This window comes from Equus przewalskii, chromosome 1, assembly GCF_037783145.1.
Source record: "Equus przewalskii isolate Varuska chromosome 1, EquPr2, whole genome shotgun sequence".
NCBI lineage: Eukaryota > Metazoa > Chordata > Mammalia > Perissodactyla > Equidae > Equus > Equus przewalskii.
This window is the reverse complement of record NC_091831.1, coordinates 49,014,109-49,032,019: the sequence shown is the minus strand read 5'-3', so window position 1 is coordinate 49,032,019 and position 17,911 is coordinate 49,014,109. Positions and strand designations below refer to the sequence as shown.

The window sequence follows — 17,911 nt, the reverse complement described above, 5'->3', positions numbered from 1 at the left end:
AGAGATCATTTATCCACCTAAAATCAATTTGAAAAATTCATCTTTTCTTCATGTGATACTGTTACCTCTTATTTGTTGAATTACACTAGTCAAAATAGCTCAACATAGCCACAACATTAAAGATATCGTCCTCTTTAAAGTCCATGAGGAATCCTTTAATACTTTAATTTTGTTAAAAGTAGACCAATTTGCACATTTGCAATGTCCCTTTTTGAGCCTATAGCCACATGTCTGTGTGTCTCTCCATGTAAAGGATTTGATTGTCTTTTTCTTACCATCCACAGCTTAGCATATAGATATCTTAGCATCAAGCCATATCAGACCTCAAGATGGTACTAACTGTTTGAGATGTGTTTCTCCCTCCAAATGGTTTTAATTTTGAGAAAATGGTCTAGCAAGAGACTTCTGTAGGCCTTTGACACTCCTGAGTTGGCTGAATGGTGTTGTTTCTGTAGGAATAGGCAGCTGTATTTTTCTATCGAAATGCAAACGCAGTCTGTAGGGTTGGGCCTTAGTTCAGAATTGATTGAAGATTTTTAGTATTATTTTTTCAACCGTCTGGGATTTTTTCCTTGTGATTGAGAGTCAGTTCAACCTGGCTTTAATAATAACAACAGGATTTTATTGATTTACACAGTTGAAACTTTAGGATCGGGATAGGCTCCAGGCATGGCTAGATCCAGGGATTAAAGACTTGTCATGTAGATGCTATCTCTTTTCATCTCTTGACTCTGCTTTCCTATATTGATTTTATCTTTCAGTCAACCACTCTCTAGGGCCACATTATTTTTACAGTGAGTAATTCCAGTGTATATTAGTTTTCTATTACTGTGTAACAGATTACCAAAAGCTTAGCAGCTTCAAACACCCATTTGTTAGCTCACAGTTACATAGGTCATAAATTTGGGTGGACTCAATTGGATTCTCTACTCAGGGTCTCACAAAACTGAACTCAAGGCATTAGCCGTGATGGACTGTTATGTGGACGTTCTGGAGAAGAGTCTACGTGCAATCTCATTCGAGTTGTTGCCTGAATTTAGTTCTTTGTGGTTATGGGATTGTGGTCCCTATTTCCTTCCAGGTCATCAGCTGAGGGCAGCTCTGTTTCTAGAGGCTGCCTGCATTCCTCTTCATTGTGGACCTCTTCATCTTTGAGCCAACAATACCAAATCTTTCTGTGCTCTGAATCTCTCTGATGTTGTCTTGTGCTACCAGCTGGAGGAAACTCTCTACTTTCAAAGGGCTCATCTGATTGGGTCAGGCCCACCTAAATAATCTCTGTATCTTTGGTCAACTGAGTTAAGACTTTAATTATATAAGCAAAATCCATTCATAGCAGCACCTATGTGTTTGTGTTTGATTGAATAACCAGGGTAAAGGAATCTTGGAGGCCATCTTTAGGGTTCTGCCTACCACACAGTGGAAAAAGAGTCCTTCTTTCTAGTTCTAAAAAGTTCCATACTTGATTCTCATTTATCTGGCTTGGGACATGTAACCCATTCTTGAGCCCGTCACCATGACTTTGGGGTTTGGAATAAGCTGATTGGCTAGACGTAGACCATATTTCCCACTTTGGATCTGGGAGTGTTATTATCAGAAGATGGGTAAATGGATGCTAGGCTGCATAATATTGGTCTCTGGAAGCATAATTTTCCAAGGTGATTTTCCTGTGTGCTGGAACACTGCAGGCTACTATTTGGCATTTTTCTGGTACGGTTTTCTGAGTTGAGGTAAAGTGACCTTGCTTTCCTACCAGTGTTTCTTCCTCAGCTGGAATGTGTCCTATGATTCAATTAATTTTAGCCAACTTTTCTTGTTGGTGTCAGCGAGGACATCCTTTGGCTAATGTGGTCGTGGTATAAACCCAGGTTCTTATTCCCAGTTGAATAAACTGATTGTTCTTAAAATTTTTATTTTGTGATGAAATGATGGGGAGGTTTTTTATCATTATTATTTGTTTATTTTGCCACATGCTTTCACTTGGCAAAATATAAAGCAGACAGCTTTCATAGTATAATCTGCTCCCTCCCACCTTTGCCAACGTTTAAAAAATATTTCTGCTGATCCTAAGACCAAAATCTTTCCTGAAGGTTGTGACTTTTTAGATATTTTTTCTAAGGAGTAATTCTTTCAACAGTGTTTATTGGGAAGCAAATATGTTCACAGCTCTGAGTTTGGTACTGGGGTGGGGTATGGGGGCTGCAGTAGAAAAACGAACTTCGTCATCCCTACTTTTCAGGGATTTATAGTGGCGCACATCAGCTCAATATCCTAGAGTCTGGACTTGCTGGTGTTGGTATCTTTTATTCTTTTTAGGACATTGTTGGCCTTCTTAGGGCTATACAGCTCGGATTTTAAGGCAGGGAAATACTTAATTTTCTTGTTTTCTAACAAAATATTAGTATTTGAGGAAATGGCTAATGCTTTCCAATGTGACCACTGTCTTTAAAGACATAGGTAGATAATTTATTTCATATGGCATGTAATTTTATGATTTCCAGTGGAATGGTTACTGATTTTTAATATTCATTGAATTTTAGAAATTGAAGGGGGTAAGGTAGTCTCATCAGAAAAAATAAAGGGCCTACAGGCCAGTGTGGTTGGATGGTTTGCCCACAGACACATAATGAGCCAATGGTAGATTTGGGATTCAAAGCCCTAATGGGCCTTCTACTGTGCCCACATCCTACTGAGTTTAGTTTTTAAGCGGAGTATTTTTCAGGGCTAAAAGAAATTGGAACGTAAGTAGCCACAAAGAAGTAGCCAGATGGGCTACAACAACAGACTAGATTTGTGGACCTCAGCCTGTGGGATATAATTGATGATGTGGAAAAAATGACTTGTTAGGGGGTTTAATCCATCTTAATACCTGTGCTTTTGGATAGGGTAAGTACTACAAACTCCAAAGAGAAACTATTGAAGTCCATTCCATAAGCTGAAAATAAGACACATTCTATTTTTAGAAAATCAACGTCTTATCTAGAAAAGCTCAGAGTCCTGAATTAAAATGAATTTATAAACTGCATTATTCCCTCTCAAACGTCTTGTTTTTACTTTTTTATTTAATAAAGCGAACATAATGAGGATATCACAATGAGATAAAACTAAGTACAGGACTCTCCCTTCCCAGATTGAAATCATCTGGCTGGAAGGAAATTTGGTTTGGGTCATTGTGTGTTGTGGCAAAATTGTCCTTGTTTAAAAAGAAGTTCTACTAGCATCAGAATAGAACCTGAATCCTCTTGTCAGCAGAGGGCTACTTGAAATGAACAGCTTGTTCTCTTACACTGAATTTCTTCCTTGAGTAGTGTGGGGTGGTGAGAGCTGACCATCCCCAGCAGAGAAAGCTGGGATGGACTGAGCTGAGGTGTGTCATCCTTCAGTTAGACTTGGCTGCAAGGCATGCTGGGACATATGCAACACAGGCCCCACAGGGATTAGCCAAAAGCCCAGTGTCCCTAGGGGTGGGGTGCATTTGGTATTTTCTTGTAGCTATCACCTTGGAAGAAGTCCCACTTCTTTCGGCAAGAACATCCAGACTCCAGCAGCAGCAGTTCAGGAAGCAACACTGTCTTGCTTCTGAGCACTTCATACTTTCTACTTCCTAGTGTGGGGGCCCAACTCTCAAAGAGAGGCAGGACAGGAGGCTAATGAGGGTGTCAGAGGGCTAGGGGTTGGGGAAAAGCTGTTGTTCCTGGGGCAGGTGGAGGTAAGCAGGTGCCCAAGGTAGCATTTAGAGTAGGTCAAGGCCCTAGAGAATAGGGCACTATTTCTCAAAGTGTGAACTTTGGACCTCTAGCATCTAAATGACTCTGCCCCAGACCACAGAATCTGAGTCTCTGGGGTGGTCCCTGCCTGGGAGTGCACATCTTTAGCAAACTTCCCAGTGATTAGAAAGCATTGTAAAGTTTCTGAACCAGGGCAGCAGCGGGGCTTGAAATTGGATCCTCAGAAGGGCCTCCCAAGTGCCACCTGGAGGGTCCAGAAAAACAAAACCGAGATACAATGGCCGTCTTCTTATTGGTTGGCTCCTGTTCTCCTCATTGTGCTGGGTACAGCAGTGAACAATGGAGGCATAGTTCCAGCCCTTCTGGAGCTGGAGAGAGAGCCAAAAAACAAGTAGACAAATAGATAAAATTATATATTATAGTGAGTGTTAGGAAGGAAATAAGATGGTAACAGAGAAATTGGGGGGCCCTGTGTAGATAAGGTAATCAGAACTGGCTCAGGAATTTGATGGAAATTTGTGAGGCAACTACAGCTGAATCTGGCCTGGGGAGGTGGGGGCTGGGAGCAGATGGAAAGGAAGGGTATTGTGTGTGTAGGTGTGGGCGTGGGTGTGGGCATGGGTATGGGTATGGGTGTGGTGGGGGGAGTACACACAGGAAACTCAGGGAAGAAGAGTGGCAAGGAGAAATGGGGATGTTCAGGGACCCAGTTGTATCCCCCATTTTGAGCAGATTTCCAATTTGATTTTGCTTCATATCACCATAGAGAATCTATGTACTGTTCTTGGGTAGATAAAGAGATGGGGGAGTGCCGCGAAACCTCTTCATAGAAATTAAAAATAAGCTGTCCCTCCTCTGCAACTGGTGGATTGCAGACAAAGGCCCCCTAAAATAGTATTTAGCCACCCAGCCTGTGTGGGTGTTCTCCATTCCAACCCAACTAAAGTGGGACCTGGTAATTGTAGAGGAGAGAAAATGAGTAGAGTATTTTCTAAAACAAGCAGCCTGTTTTCCATTATGTAAAAGAGAAAAATTAGCTTTTAGAAAACCACGCCTAGGTTTTGTGGACTTCTCTCTGGCTTCTCCCATAATCAGATGGGAGAGCTGAGGAGGCAGAGGGAGTCTTGTTCATTGTTCTTTGGGGGATCCATCAGCCTTTGCTCAATTTTTCTGCCGATCCTAGAGACGCTTTCAGGGAGACTTTGCATGTGAACCTGGGAAAGCACTAGCTGGCTGGCCTGGGGGATGGGCTGTGGGCAGCCTTGCAGGGAGCAGGAGTCTTAGTAAGAGGAGTGCTGGAGAGAGGTAGCACTGGGACCAGAGGGAGTTACTGCTCTTTGTCTGGGGTGGGGGGAGGGGGACGGGGCGGCCATGAGGGGAGGGTGGGGTGGAGGAAGCATGTTCTTGCAGTAAAGGTCACTAAGTCAGGCATGATCAGAGAGTGAAACAGCTGCTTACTCTCTCCCTCTGCAGGCTCGTGGTTTCTTTCCTCCATAGCCCTGTGACAGTAATTACTGTCGTTATTGTTTGATTTGTTTGCTTGTTTATTAGCTCTCTCCCCACTAGACTGGAAGCGCCCTGAGGAAGGGGCTGACATCAGTCTCACATGCCAGAGCCTCGTGTGAAAGCTGCCAGAGCCAGCGACGTGCATGTGTGGGATGACATGTGTGTGGGGGCCTGACTCTTACGTGTGTGGTATAAGCTGTCCAGGGACCTTTCATGGGTGGACTCTGTGGGGCTCAGCCCTGACTGAGGGACAGGCTGGATGTCTCCCATTGCCCACTGGAAGGACATGTACGTGACAGTGGCACAGATTGCTCATGGGTTAATCATCAGGAGAGGCATCCTTTTATGAACCCATCCCACACGGGGTGTCTGAGTCCCCACCCTCTGTTCCTGCGCTGAGGAACGGCAGGTTGTCCTTAGGTAGGGGGTCATTTTGAGGTGGGGAAGGGCTATAGTTGCCAACAGCTGACCTGCAGAGTTTCTTCCATTCCGCCTTCTTGTCTTCCATTTATAGCAATTTATGTCATCCCTTCTGCTTGGAGGTCTTCTTGCCCTTTGAGACCTTCATCTTCTCTCTTCTGTCCCATTCCCATTTCTTTTCTTCCCCATTCCTTTCAGCTTACTCCTATCTAGTATCTCAGAGAGGAATAAACCAGCCATGCAAACGGATCTCCTTTGATGCTCAATCTTGTTTCTGCTTCAGTATGAGTACAAGTGAGGGAGGAGGCGGGAGGGGAAGACAGATGAGAAGAACCCCCTTACTACTTCTGGCTGTAATTGGGTCTCAGCATTATACCTCACACTCTGTGGGTGTTCAGCCTCTGAATGTGAGCTAGTATACTCCTATGCAGTGAATTGTTTGGTATTTATTTGTGTTGCATGAAGACTTTGGTTCAGTTCCACAAACACTGTCTAAGTCCCCACTCAGTGCCAGATTCTGTGCATCATCTTCAGTATACAGACATGGTTGCTTTTCTCTCCTTTAAAGTTGGAAAGAACTTAGAAGTGAAGACTCAGGTCCTCACTAGGCAGATGCAGAGAGTGGGGTCCTGGGAAGTAAAGTGAGGAGTCAAGGCCTCAGAGTGGGTGTCGAGTTTGGCCTCGCACACAACCACAGCTCTGCCCAGAGGCCTCTGGGGTTTGGAGATGTTCCTAATAACCACAACATCCAGTCCTTGAGTGCTGGCCACATGCTAGCGCTGTGCAAAGTGTTTTCCACACCTTCCCTCATTTAATTCTTAGAGCAGGTGCCATTGTCACTGTTGTTATTGCCTATTTTTATGGATGAAGAAATTAAGGCTGAGAATGGCCAAGATGCTTGCCCAAAGTCAGATGCATAGTATGTAGCAGAGCTGGCATGCCCTCTGTTTCTGTGTGAAGGCCGTGTCCTCTTCTGATTTGTAGAATATACAAGAGCACAAGGAGTTTATGAGAGGTGGCTAGTTCCATGTCTTCCCTCTAAATCTAGAGAAGGACTGACTTTCTTTCTTCTTTTTTTACTTTATTTTTATTTTTTAAAATTGTATACTCACATAAAATTTACCATTTTAACTACTTATTTTTTGAGGAAGATTAGCCCAGAGCTAACGTTCACTGCCAATCCTCCTCTTTTTGCTGAGGAAGATTGGCCCTCTGCTAACATCTGTGCCCATTTTCCTCTCTTTCATATGTGGGATGTCTGCCACAGCATGGCTTGATAAGCTGTGCATGGGTCCGTGCCTGGGATCTGAACCTGCGAACCCTGGGCACATGAACTTAACTTCTACACCACAGGGCGGGCTCCCTTTTAATCATTTCTAAGTATGTAGCTCAGTGCCATTAAGTACATTCACATTGTTGTGCAACCATCACCACCATCCATTTCCAGAACTTTATTCATCCTCCCAATCTGAAAGTCTGTACGCATTAAATACTAACTCCCTTTGTCTTCCCACAACTCCCTGGCAGCCACCATTCCACCTTCCGTCTCCATGAATTTTACTACTCTAGATATTTTCCTTTTGTGACCGGCTTTTTTCACTTAGCGTAATGTCCTCAAGGTTCCTCCAGGTTGTAACATGTGTCAGAATTTTCTTCCTTTTTAAGGCTAAATAATATTCCATTGTATGTATGTATGTATGTATGTATGTATGTATGTATGTATCACATTTTGTTTATGAATTCATCTGTTGATGGACACTTGGGTTGCTTCCACCTTGTGTTAGTCTGTTAATACTCTGTTAGGGCTGCCATAAAAAAAGGATACCTCAGACTGGGTGGCTGAAACAACAAACATTTATTTTCTCACCATTCTGGAGGCTGGAAGTCCAATCAAGGTGTTGGCAGAGTTGGTTTTTCCTGAAGCGTCTCCTTGGCTTGCAGATGGCGGCCTTCTCGCTGTGTCCTCACATGGCCTTTCCTCAGTGTGTGCCTCCCTGGTGTCTCTCTCTCCTTTTGTGAGAACACGAGTCTTATTGGATTAGAGCCCCACCCTTACAACCTCATTTTACCTTAGTTGCCTCTTTAAAGGCCCTGTCTCCAAATACAGTCACGTTGGTGGTTAGGGCGTCAACATAGGAATTTGGGGGAGACTCAGTTCAGTCCATAATATACCTCTTGGCTATTGAGAATAAGGTTGTTATAAACATGGGTATACAAATGTCGAGCCCCTGCTTTCAATTCTTTTGAGGTATATATCCAGCAGTGGAATTGCTTGATCATATGGTAGTTCTATTTTTAATTTTTTGAAGAACTGCCATACTGTTTTCTTTAGCAGCTGCATCATTTTACATTCTCATGGCGTTATTTCCCAATTTTCAGAATAGCTTTGCTCTTTTTGAGAAGTCACTCTGATTTTCAAGGGCCTCCAGTAGGAAGCTTGCCTGGATTCATTCATTTTTGCTTCCCAGATGCTTGGTTACTAAATCTTTCCAGAAACTTGATGCTCTTGCTCTTTCTGTACCTCCTGTCAGTAACCTCTGGCTCTTGCTTCCACATTCAGCTGCTGGGAAATCATGCCAGAAAGGAGGGGGAAACTGTAAATAATGGCCTTGTCTCAGGCAGATGCTTCATCTGAGCCGTGGGTTCTCAGGCAGCAGCCCCTGCAGACCTTGCCCCATCTCTGAGCATGGCAGAGGAGGGACCCTGAGCCCGCTTAGGCGCCCGCTGCTTTCAAACTGGCCGAGAGACAACAGATTTAAGATGTTTGTCAGTGGGCAGCTTTTCAAACATGGCCGTAGGTTCGTGTTTACTTACATCAACAGAATGGATGAGGGTATTTGTGTGGGAGTGGGTATGTGTGAGGGAAGGGGTTGGGTATGAGGAGATGTTGGGGGTAGGTGTTTGTGAGGTAGGGTGTGAGGGTGTATGTGTGGGGAAGTGGGGTATGTGTGTGAGGAATAGGATGTGAGAATGGGAGTTGGGTATGAGGTTGTATGTGGAGGGGTGTGAGGTAAGGTGTTTGTGTGTGGAGTAGGGGATAAAAGGGATGAGTGTGAGGGGTAGGAATGAGAGTGTATGTGGGTGAAGGTGAGAGTGTTTGAGGCTTAAAGGGTATGTGTAGAGTAGTGTGAAGGTATGGGGGTTGGTCATGAGGGTGTGGAAGACGGGGTGAAGGTATGTATAGGGGAGGGAGGGAGTATGTGTGGGATAGGAATGGGGGTGTGTGTATGGAGTAGGGTGTGGCGGTTGGATATGAGGGTGTATGGGAATAGGATATGAAGAGGGTGGGGTGTGAGTAGGAGTGTGTGCGGTGTGTGTGTGTGTGTGTGTGTGTGTGTGTGGGCGGGCCTTAGTAGGGAAAGGACCAATGGCTCCACTCCAGGTAACCACCCCTGCCAGGTGGGTGGAGGAGCTGCTGAGGCCTGCAGAGCTTTCCCATTGTGGGGGAGCAGAGGAGCGGCACCCGGCCAGGGACTCAGGCGTGACTCACTTTCACCTGGTCGGGGGAATTAATTTGCTGGGCATCTGCATCAAGGCAGGATACATGCGTCAGTCTGTATGACTTTGTTTTTATTAAGAACCATGGGAGAAATTTAAAATGAGAAATGAAGGGGGTGAGGGGGGAGGTTCTGCTGGGAGCTATGGAAGATAAATTGCTTCTCCCTCAGTGGCTGGGTCACACTGAGTGATCAAGGTCATCTCCCTCTCTCCCTCTAATCTGTTCTTGACAAAAGGCAGCTATAGCCATCCCATGTGAGAGAAGTAACTTCAGAAGGCACACACACACCCACCCACATGCAGATGGAGATAAGGGAGCCCTGAAGCGCCTCCCAGATGCCGCCGGCCTCTGCAGCAGTAACTCTTTGTTCACTGCAGTCTGCTGCAGTGGAGGGACGCTGGCTTTCATGAATGGTAGCCTGGGAGGGGCCTAATGTCATCCACTCCTGATGTCAGCACAATGAATGAAACCCTCGCAAAGCGTAAAGCCTCAAGCACCCGGGAAGTAGATACCTTCTCAGATTGGTTCTCCTGGTGCAGCGTCTCTTGCTGACAAAATCACCAGTCCCATGTGTCACCGATAATCCATATACGTTAGGATTTAAATGAAGCAGAAACTGAGGCTGCATGTGGAGTAATGTGTGTCTGATTCTGGCACAACCGGCTCTGCCTGAAGCAGCTGTGGCCGCGACCCTCTTCCTGCCAGGCGCTGGAGAAAGGTGCTTTTGAGAGCTGCGGACCCACCGTTGTGTGTTAGGCATCTACTTAGCTAGCCTGATGTTCTGCTTTTGCTGGCAGAATTCCTTGCTGAAGCTCCAAGCCCTCGAAACTGATCTGTGCTCTGCATTTTTGACAAACCAGGAAGAAGCTGCTCAGGTGCATGGAGTCAAGGACCCAGCCCCTGCGTCCACCCAAAGTGTGCCTGCTGAAGGGGCGGATGCTCCAGGTAAGAGGCTGGGGCTGGGGGAGGTCCTCGTTCGTACTCTCAAGATAGTTCAGCCTATTGCTGCTTCTTCCTAAACCTAGCCCCATGTGGGAAATGGTGCCTGGTGCAACCTGAAAGCTGAAGAGGTGCTTGAGTTACACGGGGGAGCTGAGAGGGAGCTGAGAGGGAGCAGGAGGAATTAAGGTGTGCTGTAACATAGAGCCTTCTCTCCAGCTGGGGGCCAAGAGTCAGACTGACATAAATGGGTGTCAGGGGAAAACCACCCACTGCAACTCCTAGTCTTCGTTTTCCTATTTGGTCTCCTATGACAAACAAGTGATGTGCGTATTTTATATTACTGGACCTAAGTAAGCTGTGTTGTTTGGAAACTTATGATGGTTTTGAGGGATTGAGGGATGGGGGAGTTCAACATTGCTACTTCCTTTCTTCTCTTAACTGCTTGTAAGATGATCCATCAGCACAGGGGAAGTGGAGGTGATTGGTGCAGCTCAATCTGATCCTATATTTCATTTTTTTTTTAGCATTAATTTCTGTGTTAAAGTCTCAAAATTGGGTCTCATTAGTCTGTTAGTCTCTCTAGTTTTAATCCTGGGGATGGTAGATTGGCTAGCAAGCAGAAGGCAAACTAATACTCTCAGGAAGACTTAGATAGAAAAGAAACACTAATTTCCATGAGTAGAAATGAGAGCACAGCTTATCTTTTCTAACACAGATGGGTCAGAGGTTTGCAGACTGGTTTCTGGGTGGATGGCAGAAATAGGCTTAGGTGAGCTTGCTTTATGAGATGTCCTTTATCTCTAGGCATTGAAGGAAAGGATTTACAAAGGTAATCTATTTCAGTACCATTAGCAGTAGTACATTTAAAACATTAGTGTTTAAAACAGACCCACGTGATCTAAGCAAGTAAAACAGTCATCTCCAGTGTTTGACTATATATTAATAATAGTGGCTAATAACAGCTACTAATAGTAGCTACTATTATTGTTGAAGACTTTCTATGATCCAGGCACTATTCTAAGCACTTTATATGTATTATATTAAATCCTTCAACCAACCTCTGAAATAATACTATTCATAGTAAGGACACTGAGGCCTAGTGTGACCCTGCTGGTAAGTGGTAAATTATTTCTCCATGGATGCAGGTGTCCAGTTGGCTGTCCTTGTTGCCTGGTGAGCTCCCCTTCTCTGTTGGCCATTATGTTTGAATGAGATGCATATGAAATTGGGCAGGAGCCAATGTCAAGCCAATTAGGGGCTTAAGTCAGATTATTAGACAATGCCCTTCTTCTTCCACCAACTCCGTGTCCTACCCCGTGCAAACAAACATAAAAATCCTCAAGCCAAATTACAAATTGATTTGAGTTATCGATGTTTTGCACAGCTTTGCAAGTATCTGGCAAAGAGTATTCAATAAAATATTTGTTGCATGTTGAATATGGATATATATTTTTCTTTTTTTCTTTAAATCATGACTTTTATGTGTGTGTGTGTGTGTGTGTGTGTGTGTGTCTTATTTTCTCCAAAGGTCAATAATAGTTTCATAGTTTCTCATTCTAGATGGACAGGATTTTGAACAAGCTTATTAACACTCCTTGTAAAATAGAAATACCTTGTTTATGTATGGATTGCCCCCACAAAGGAACCATCAATACATTCCATGTTCAGTGTGAAATGGCAGAAATGGGCAAAGGACACTTGTGGGTTAGACGCTGGATTTTCCAAAATGTAAGTGAATCTGAGATGTTCCAGAGTCTGTCAGACAGTTTACGAAAAAGAGAGGTTTTCACTCTGTGGGTACACGTGTGTATGTATTAGGCAAGAACAGCTCTTTCAAGTTTGCAAAGGTAAAACCATCCTGATGTTTTTTGCCTTTGCAGAGCTTATGAATAAGGAGCCTCATTTAGCTAAAATGACTGCATAGGAGTTATTATGGGGAAAGTGAAGAAGTCCCAGCCCCTATATTGGACCTTGTAATGCTTTATTTGACACATATTTCTTTCTAATTTTCCAATAAAACCCATTGGTACAATCTAGAATCCACCCACTAGATGGTTTCAGGGACCTAAGGAGTCTTCATTTGGCAGGGATATTGCTAAACTGACAAGCATTTGGAAGAGGCCTTCACAATTTAAGTTATGGGGTGGTTTGGTTTGATTGGCTTCCAAGATACACTCTTATAGGAAGGCCATACATTTTCTAATCCGTGTGTCACTTAGAAGGAAGAAATTTATGCTCGTATTAAATCAGCAGTTCTTAATACAGGGCCTCTGAATGGAATTGTAGAATGATCTTTGAACACCTTGAAACTGTAGTTTTTTGTGTGTAAGTTCCTGATAAGAGTGTGATTGCATAGGATTAGCACAGATGGTCATAAGTCTATAGAAGATTATAGCAACTTAAAAATTTTTCCTCTTTTTTGAAGTCTAGCATCTAGCCCTGGGCCTTACATGTATACAAATATTCAGTTAGTAATTGTTGATGTCAATAATTGGTATAACAAAAACAAAATCCAACAAGTGATTTTTACAGGAATATCTGGATATGATATGCTACCAGTTACCCATTAAAAGCAAACATTCATAAATATAAATTGGTGTTATTTAAATAGGTTTCAAACTTTAGACTTGATTAGGGCATGGCTTCAGTTGTTTAACTTCGCAGTGGGCATCTGCAATGACGGTCTAAGCAAAGTATTGTAGTCTCTCTTTCTTGAGATCAAAACACTACGTTTTAACTTGAGTTTATGGGTTTCAAAGATCAGTCCCATCTAGTGAAATACCTGAAATGCTCCCTTATTCTAAAAATCCAGTTATATACTGCACTTGCAGCAAGAACATATTTCATGGCACCCCTCGAGGGGCACTGTGTTCTGGATAGTGTTCCTGAACCTTCTTGCACATTATAATTACCAGGAAGCTTTTCAAACATGAGGATTCTGAGTCCTCATCTCTAGTCAGTCTGGGGTGGAAGTCCTGGAATCTTTGTATTTCATAAACACTTCTAAGTACAGGAGCCATTATTTCAGTGGTCAGGGTCTTGAATTAGGAGAGAAAACATCAGGTTCTCCTTGACTCTGCTTCACCGCAATTTCATCAAAGGGAAGAGGCTCACAGACCACATGGACTTATAACTCAAAGTCTGTGACCCGTCCACTCAGTCCATTTACTTCAGGAGAAAGGTGCTCAAGCACCCAAGTCTGCAGGCTAGAGATGAGTGGGATGGGGACATGGACAGATCTGGGGGATGTCGAGGCCCTTAGAGAAAAGTGATGGAGAGGGAAGCAGCTACAAGGCGGCTTTGGGACTGTACATGGGGTAACTGACTGTCCCAGTTTGAACACTAAAAGTCCCACATGCTGGGAAATGCTCAGTCCCAGACAATCCAGGATGGCTGGTCACCCTACCTGTAGGCAAACCACATAACGTGAGACGTACTTAGGCTCAAAATCTCTCTAACTGAATCAGTAGCCTCTTAAAGCTGAAGTGAATGTTTCCTCTGTGGCATTCGTAAGCATCTTTTCTGGTGATGGTGAAAGGAAAATGGAATGATGATTGTCGTTTCAACTGCTTGTCATTTCACAGTGTGCACAAGGACTATTTGATGTTCCACATGACTAAGCATAGTAACCCCTATCCTATCTGACCACAGGTGATTGATGGTATAGAGTTTTAGCAAAAACTGTCGCCAGAGATAACTGAAGACTTCTTACTAAAAATAATAGTTCCAAAGCACTACCTAATTAATTCTTTTATCCTAAAATCTTGATTTTCAAATTGAACTTTCCGTTTGGGTAAGAGTCTAGTTGCTGATGTTGATTATTAGAAAACACTAATGTATTGTATGAGAACCTGACCTTCCCTCTCATATGTCAAGACACTGTCCACCTGACCAGAAGTTCCCAGTTACTTGGGAGTGCTTATTAAACGTACAGGTGTCTGGGCTCCCCACCCTAAAGTGCAAAATTAAAATGTCTTAAATCAGTCCTTTTAAAGCAGTGGTTTTCAACCAGAGTTAATTTTTTTGTCTCTTTAAGGGCACTTAGCAGGATCTGGAAACATTTTTGGTGTTACAGCTAGAGGGTGAGTGCTACTGGCATCTAGTGAGTAGAGGCCAGGGCTGCTGCTGGACATCCTACAATGCACAAGACCCCCTTCACCCCCCCCAAACACACATACACATGCACACACTGCCCCAACAAATTGTTATATGATTGTTATCTGGTCCAAAATGTCAATTGTGCCAGGGTTTTAGAAACCCTGCTTTAAAGATCTTTAAATGAATATCATCAACATTAGTTAGTGACCTCTTCATTTGCGCAGGCGTTGTTACATAGGTTTTCTCATTTTATCTTCACAACAACCCTGAGGTAGGTGCCATTATTATTCCCAGATGAAAGATGAGGAAATAAACTTGGAGAGTTAATGAAACTTGCTGAAGGTCCCACAGCTACAGAGTTGGGGGGAGGAGTGGAGGCGTTCCCCCAGTCAGACTCCATAGTCTAAGTGCTTCACACTCTGTTATTTGCCATCCTGTCTAAATGTTAAGTCCACATAGTTCGAATATTCTAAAATTCGAAAGTAAGCCCATGGATAGCCTATATACACTCTACATAACTAATTTGTTTTGAAAATCATTAAAAAAAAATTTTTTTTTAAAGATTGGCACCTGGGCTAACAACTGTTGCCAATCTTTTTTTTTTTTTTCTGCTTTATCTCCCCAACCCCCCCCGTACACAGTTGTATATCTTAGTTTCAGGTCCTTCTAGTTGTGGGATGTGGGACACCGCCTCAACGTGGCCTGACGAGCGGTGCCACGTCCGCGCCCAGGATCCGAACCCTGGGCCGCCGCAGTGGAGCGCGCGAACTTAACCACTCGGCCACGGAACCGGCCCCCAAAAATCATATTTTTTATCCATGAGTTTGTTTTGTCAGAAGAGACCTAGATTTGTAGTTGATTGACCTGTTGCAGCCCCTCTGTTCCTACAGTTCAGCTCCTTTGATCTAAACCATCTCTAGGCCCCTGTGCCTTTCTTGATGGGTATTTACCTCACCTGCATAGCGTATTCCAGATGGAGTGAAATAGTAGAATTTTCTTTGTAAATGTGGACACAGGCACTATACTTTTGCAAAATGATACCATTGGGGGCAATTAGACAAAGTATACATGGGATCCTTCTTTTATTTCTTACAACTATAAGTGAAACTACAATGATCTCAATAAAAATAACAACTTAAAAAATGGGCATGGGGTGCTTTATAAAATAATTACAAAATAAGTATGCTTGTTGGATTGTTTCCCAAACTCTTCCTAGAGATGCATGCTATTTTCTTGGCCTTTTTGTCATATCAGAGTATTCCATAAAACCTCCAAAATTCCCATTCCCTGTCAAACTAATGCTTTAGTGCTTGTTATTTAAGAGTAGATGCGTTCGTTTTCTTCAGCTGCCTTGCCCGCTGGCCCACAGTGAAGGTCGTCTGCTGCTGTTCAGCTTCCTCATGGTTTGTGAACTTCTGTGGTTGCTTAGCGTTTTGCTTTCTGAAAAATATCATCTGTAAACTCCAATTCAACACTCTACTTCCTCTTCTATTCATTTCTGAAATGTAAAACAAGATTAATCCAGGAGCCGTTTGCGAGGATTAGTAATGACGTGTATGTCTGTTGTAAAGATACTAATTCAACTCTGTTCTTTGCTGCATGTTGTTAAGTGGATTTTGTATCCATTGCAGAACATTTAGCCCAATCATTGTTTGGTTTTTTTTTTAAAGAACTTTTGGTATGAAGACCATCCCACAGACTTCCTGAAAGCCCAAATAAATTATTTTCGTTGGCTCTGCCTTGTTCAGAATAAGATGTGCTAGTTGGGTGATCTTGGACAGATACCTGATCTCTCCATGCCTCAGTTTCCTTTTCTTTAAGATGGGAAAAAGGCTAGTATCTACTTCTTAGGACTTTTGTGAGAATGATGTAGCATAATACATATGAGGCTGTTAGCACCATCCCCTGCGGTAAATGCTCAATCAATGTCACCTATCATTATTTCAAAAGCTGGGCATACTTGCCATATTCAGAGCTTATGTTGCCTTTCCTCCAGCTAATATTGCTTACATTTGTCTTTAAATATCTATTATAGTTTCTAACTACTTTCAAAGTGTGGAAGTATCATTTGCTACTGTTCATTCCCTATGTCCACTCTACAGTCTTGCATATTATTGACACCACACTAGTTCCCTTAAGCCAGAGGTACTTATAACGGCAATAATCTGTAGATCTGATGCTTGAATAATTACCTCCTATTGAAGTTGAAACTACATTTGTTACCATAAAATCTATCCTGTGCTAAACCTGTGACATAACTTGGCTGGAAAAGATCTTTACCGTTAATAATTTTTCTCTGATGCTTTTTTAACTATTTTCATAGTCTCTGAAAGAGGGAGCTTCACGTTAACCCCTTGCTTTCCAAATAAAGTATTTTTAAAAATGACTTCAAAATTCATAGATGATAGTATAATTCTCCAAGGCTGTTTCTATAATTGCTTTATAGGGAAGGAAAAAATAAGTCCTGTAGCCTAAACTGCCAGGTGATTATTAAAATTTTTTTAATTCTGTTTTTAAGTCTGGCCAAGGAGTGTGGTAACATGCTTTGTCTCATTTATTCTCGCTACAACTTTTTATAAATGAGGCTTGCCTGGCCAAGGACGTAACAACTGCGAGCAAGTGGCATCTCAGACTAAGCCCGGGGCACTGACTCCAGAGCCCCAGCTTTTAACCAGTAGGCTTATAGTCATGATATTTTCTTTAGTTAATAGACCTTATTTTCAAGAACAGTTTTAGGTTTGTGGAAAATTGAGCAGACAGTTCTCATATACTCCTTTTCGCCTGCACATGTTTTCCTATATAAGACAGTCATTTTAAAACCTTTCTTTCTGCTTATTCGTTCTTCCATGATTATGAAGAGCACAGTCTGGAAGTGACCAGCATGCCTAGATGCTTGGTGTCTGACACTGCTCTAGGACACCCCCCAGGCTTGGGGTGGGCAACCTCTTTCTCTTCCAGTTCCCTGAGAATCATACTTTTCTCTGGCTCTCTGTGGAGGTGCGGGTCCAACTTCTTTGACTAATGTTTCCTAACTGACGTTGGATGAGCATAGTGAAGAGAACCCCCATTGAAGGTTGGAATTTCCTTCAGTAGTCTTCTTGTTTGCTTTGTATATTGTTTTCCTTCTGCTTCAGAAAGCTCATCTACTCGTAAATGAAAACTCTTCTGAAAATGGCTCTTGTTATCTTAATCGCAGATTTTTATCAGCTGTACTACTGAGATGATCAGTTGTGCAGGAATAAACTAGAAGACCTGGGGAGTCAGTTAGGCTGACAATGATCAATGTCACAGCCCCCAGCTTCCTCTTTATCCCAAGAGGGTGCTTCTGAATCTTGGATACTATCATGGATGATCCCCCACCCCATGGCTCAGGCAGAGCTCTGTAATCTGAGCATTTGGCTCCACTTTTGTGACACAGAGAAGCAAAAACGTGGTTTCAAAGATTATTTTTCATTGTTCATTTCCCTTGGTTATTTCTCAACTATCCTTTGACAGTGTGCATATAGGCAAAGGAATAAGTCTTGAATAATCAAAAGAAAAGTGAAAAGATTCATCTGGTAAGCTGGTAGATTTGTCTAGAAGATTGTTTCTTCTTTCCTCCCCAAATTGGGCATTTGGTTTGGTGCTGTGTAGAAAGTGCCTCCAAAAGCATGAATTCTCCCTACATGAGGTATTTTGCTACAAAACAATGCAACGAATGGATTTCTTCCCCTTCCTA

The 17,911-nt window shown here is 43.0% G+C and overlaps 1 protein-coding gene across 16 annotated transcripts in view; it reads left to right on the top strand.

Annotated features, from left to right (window-relative positions):
- FAM13C (family with sequence similarity 13 member C) overlaps positions 1 to 17,911 on the top strand; it is a 119,061-nt gene that overhangs the window by 70,691 nt on the left and 30,459 nt on the right. For all 16 annotated transcript variants that reach the window (XM_070611595.1, XM_008525197.2, XM_070611632.1 and 13 more), the window contains one exon: positions 10,014 to 10,098. In XM_070611595.1, coding sequence (XP_070467696.1) covers positions 10,014 to 10,098 — 85 coding nt within the window. The remainder of the gene's footprint in view (positions 1 to 10,013; positions 10,099 to 17,911) is intronic.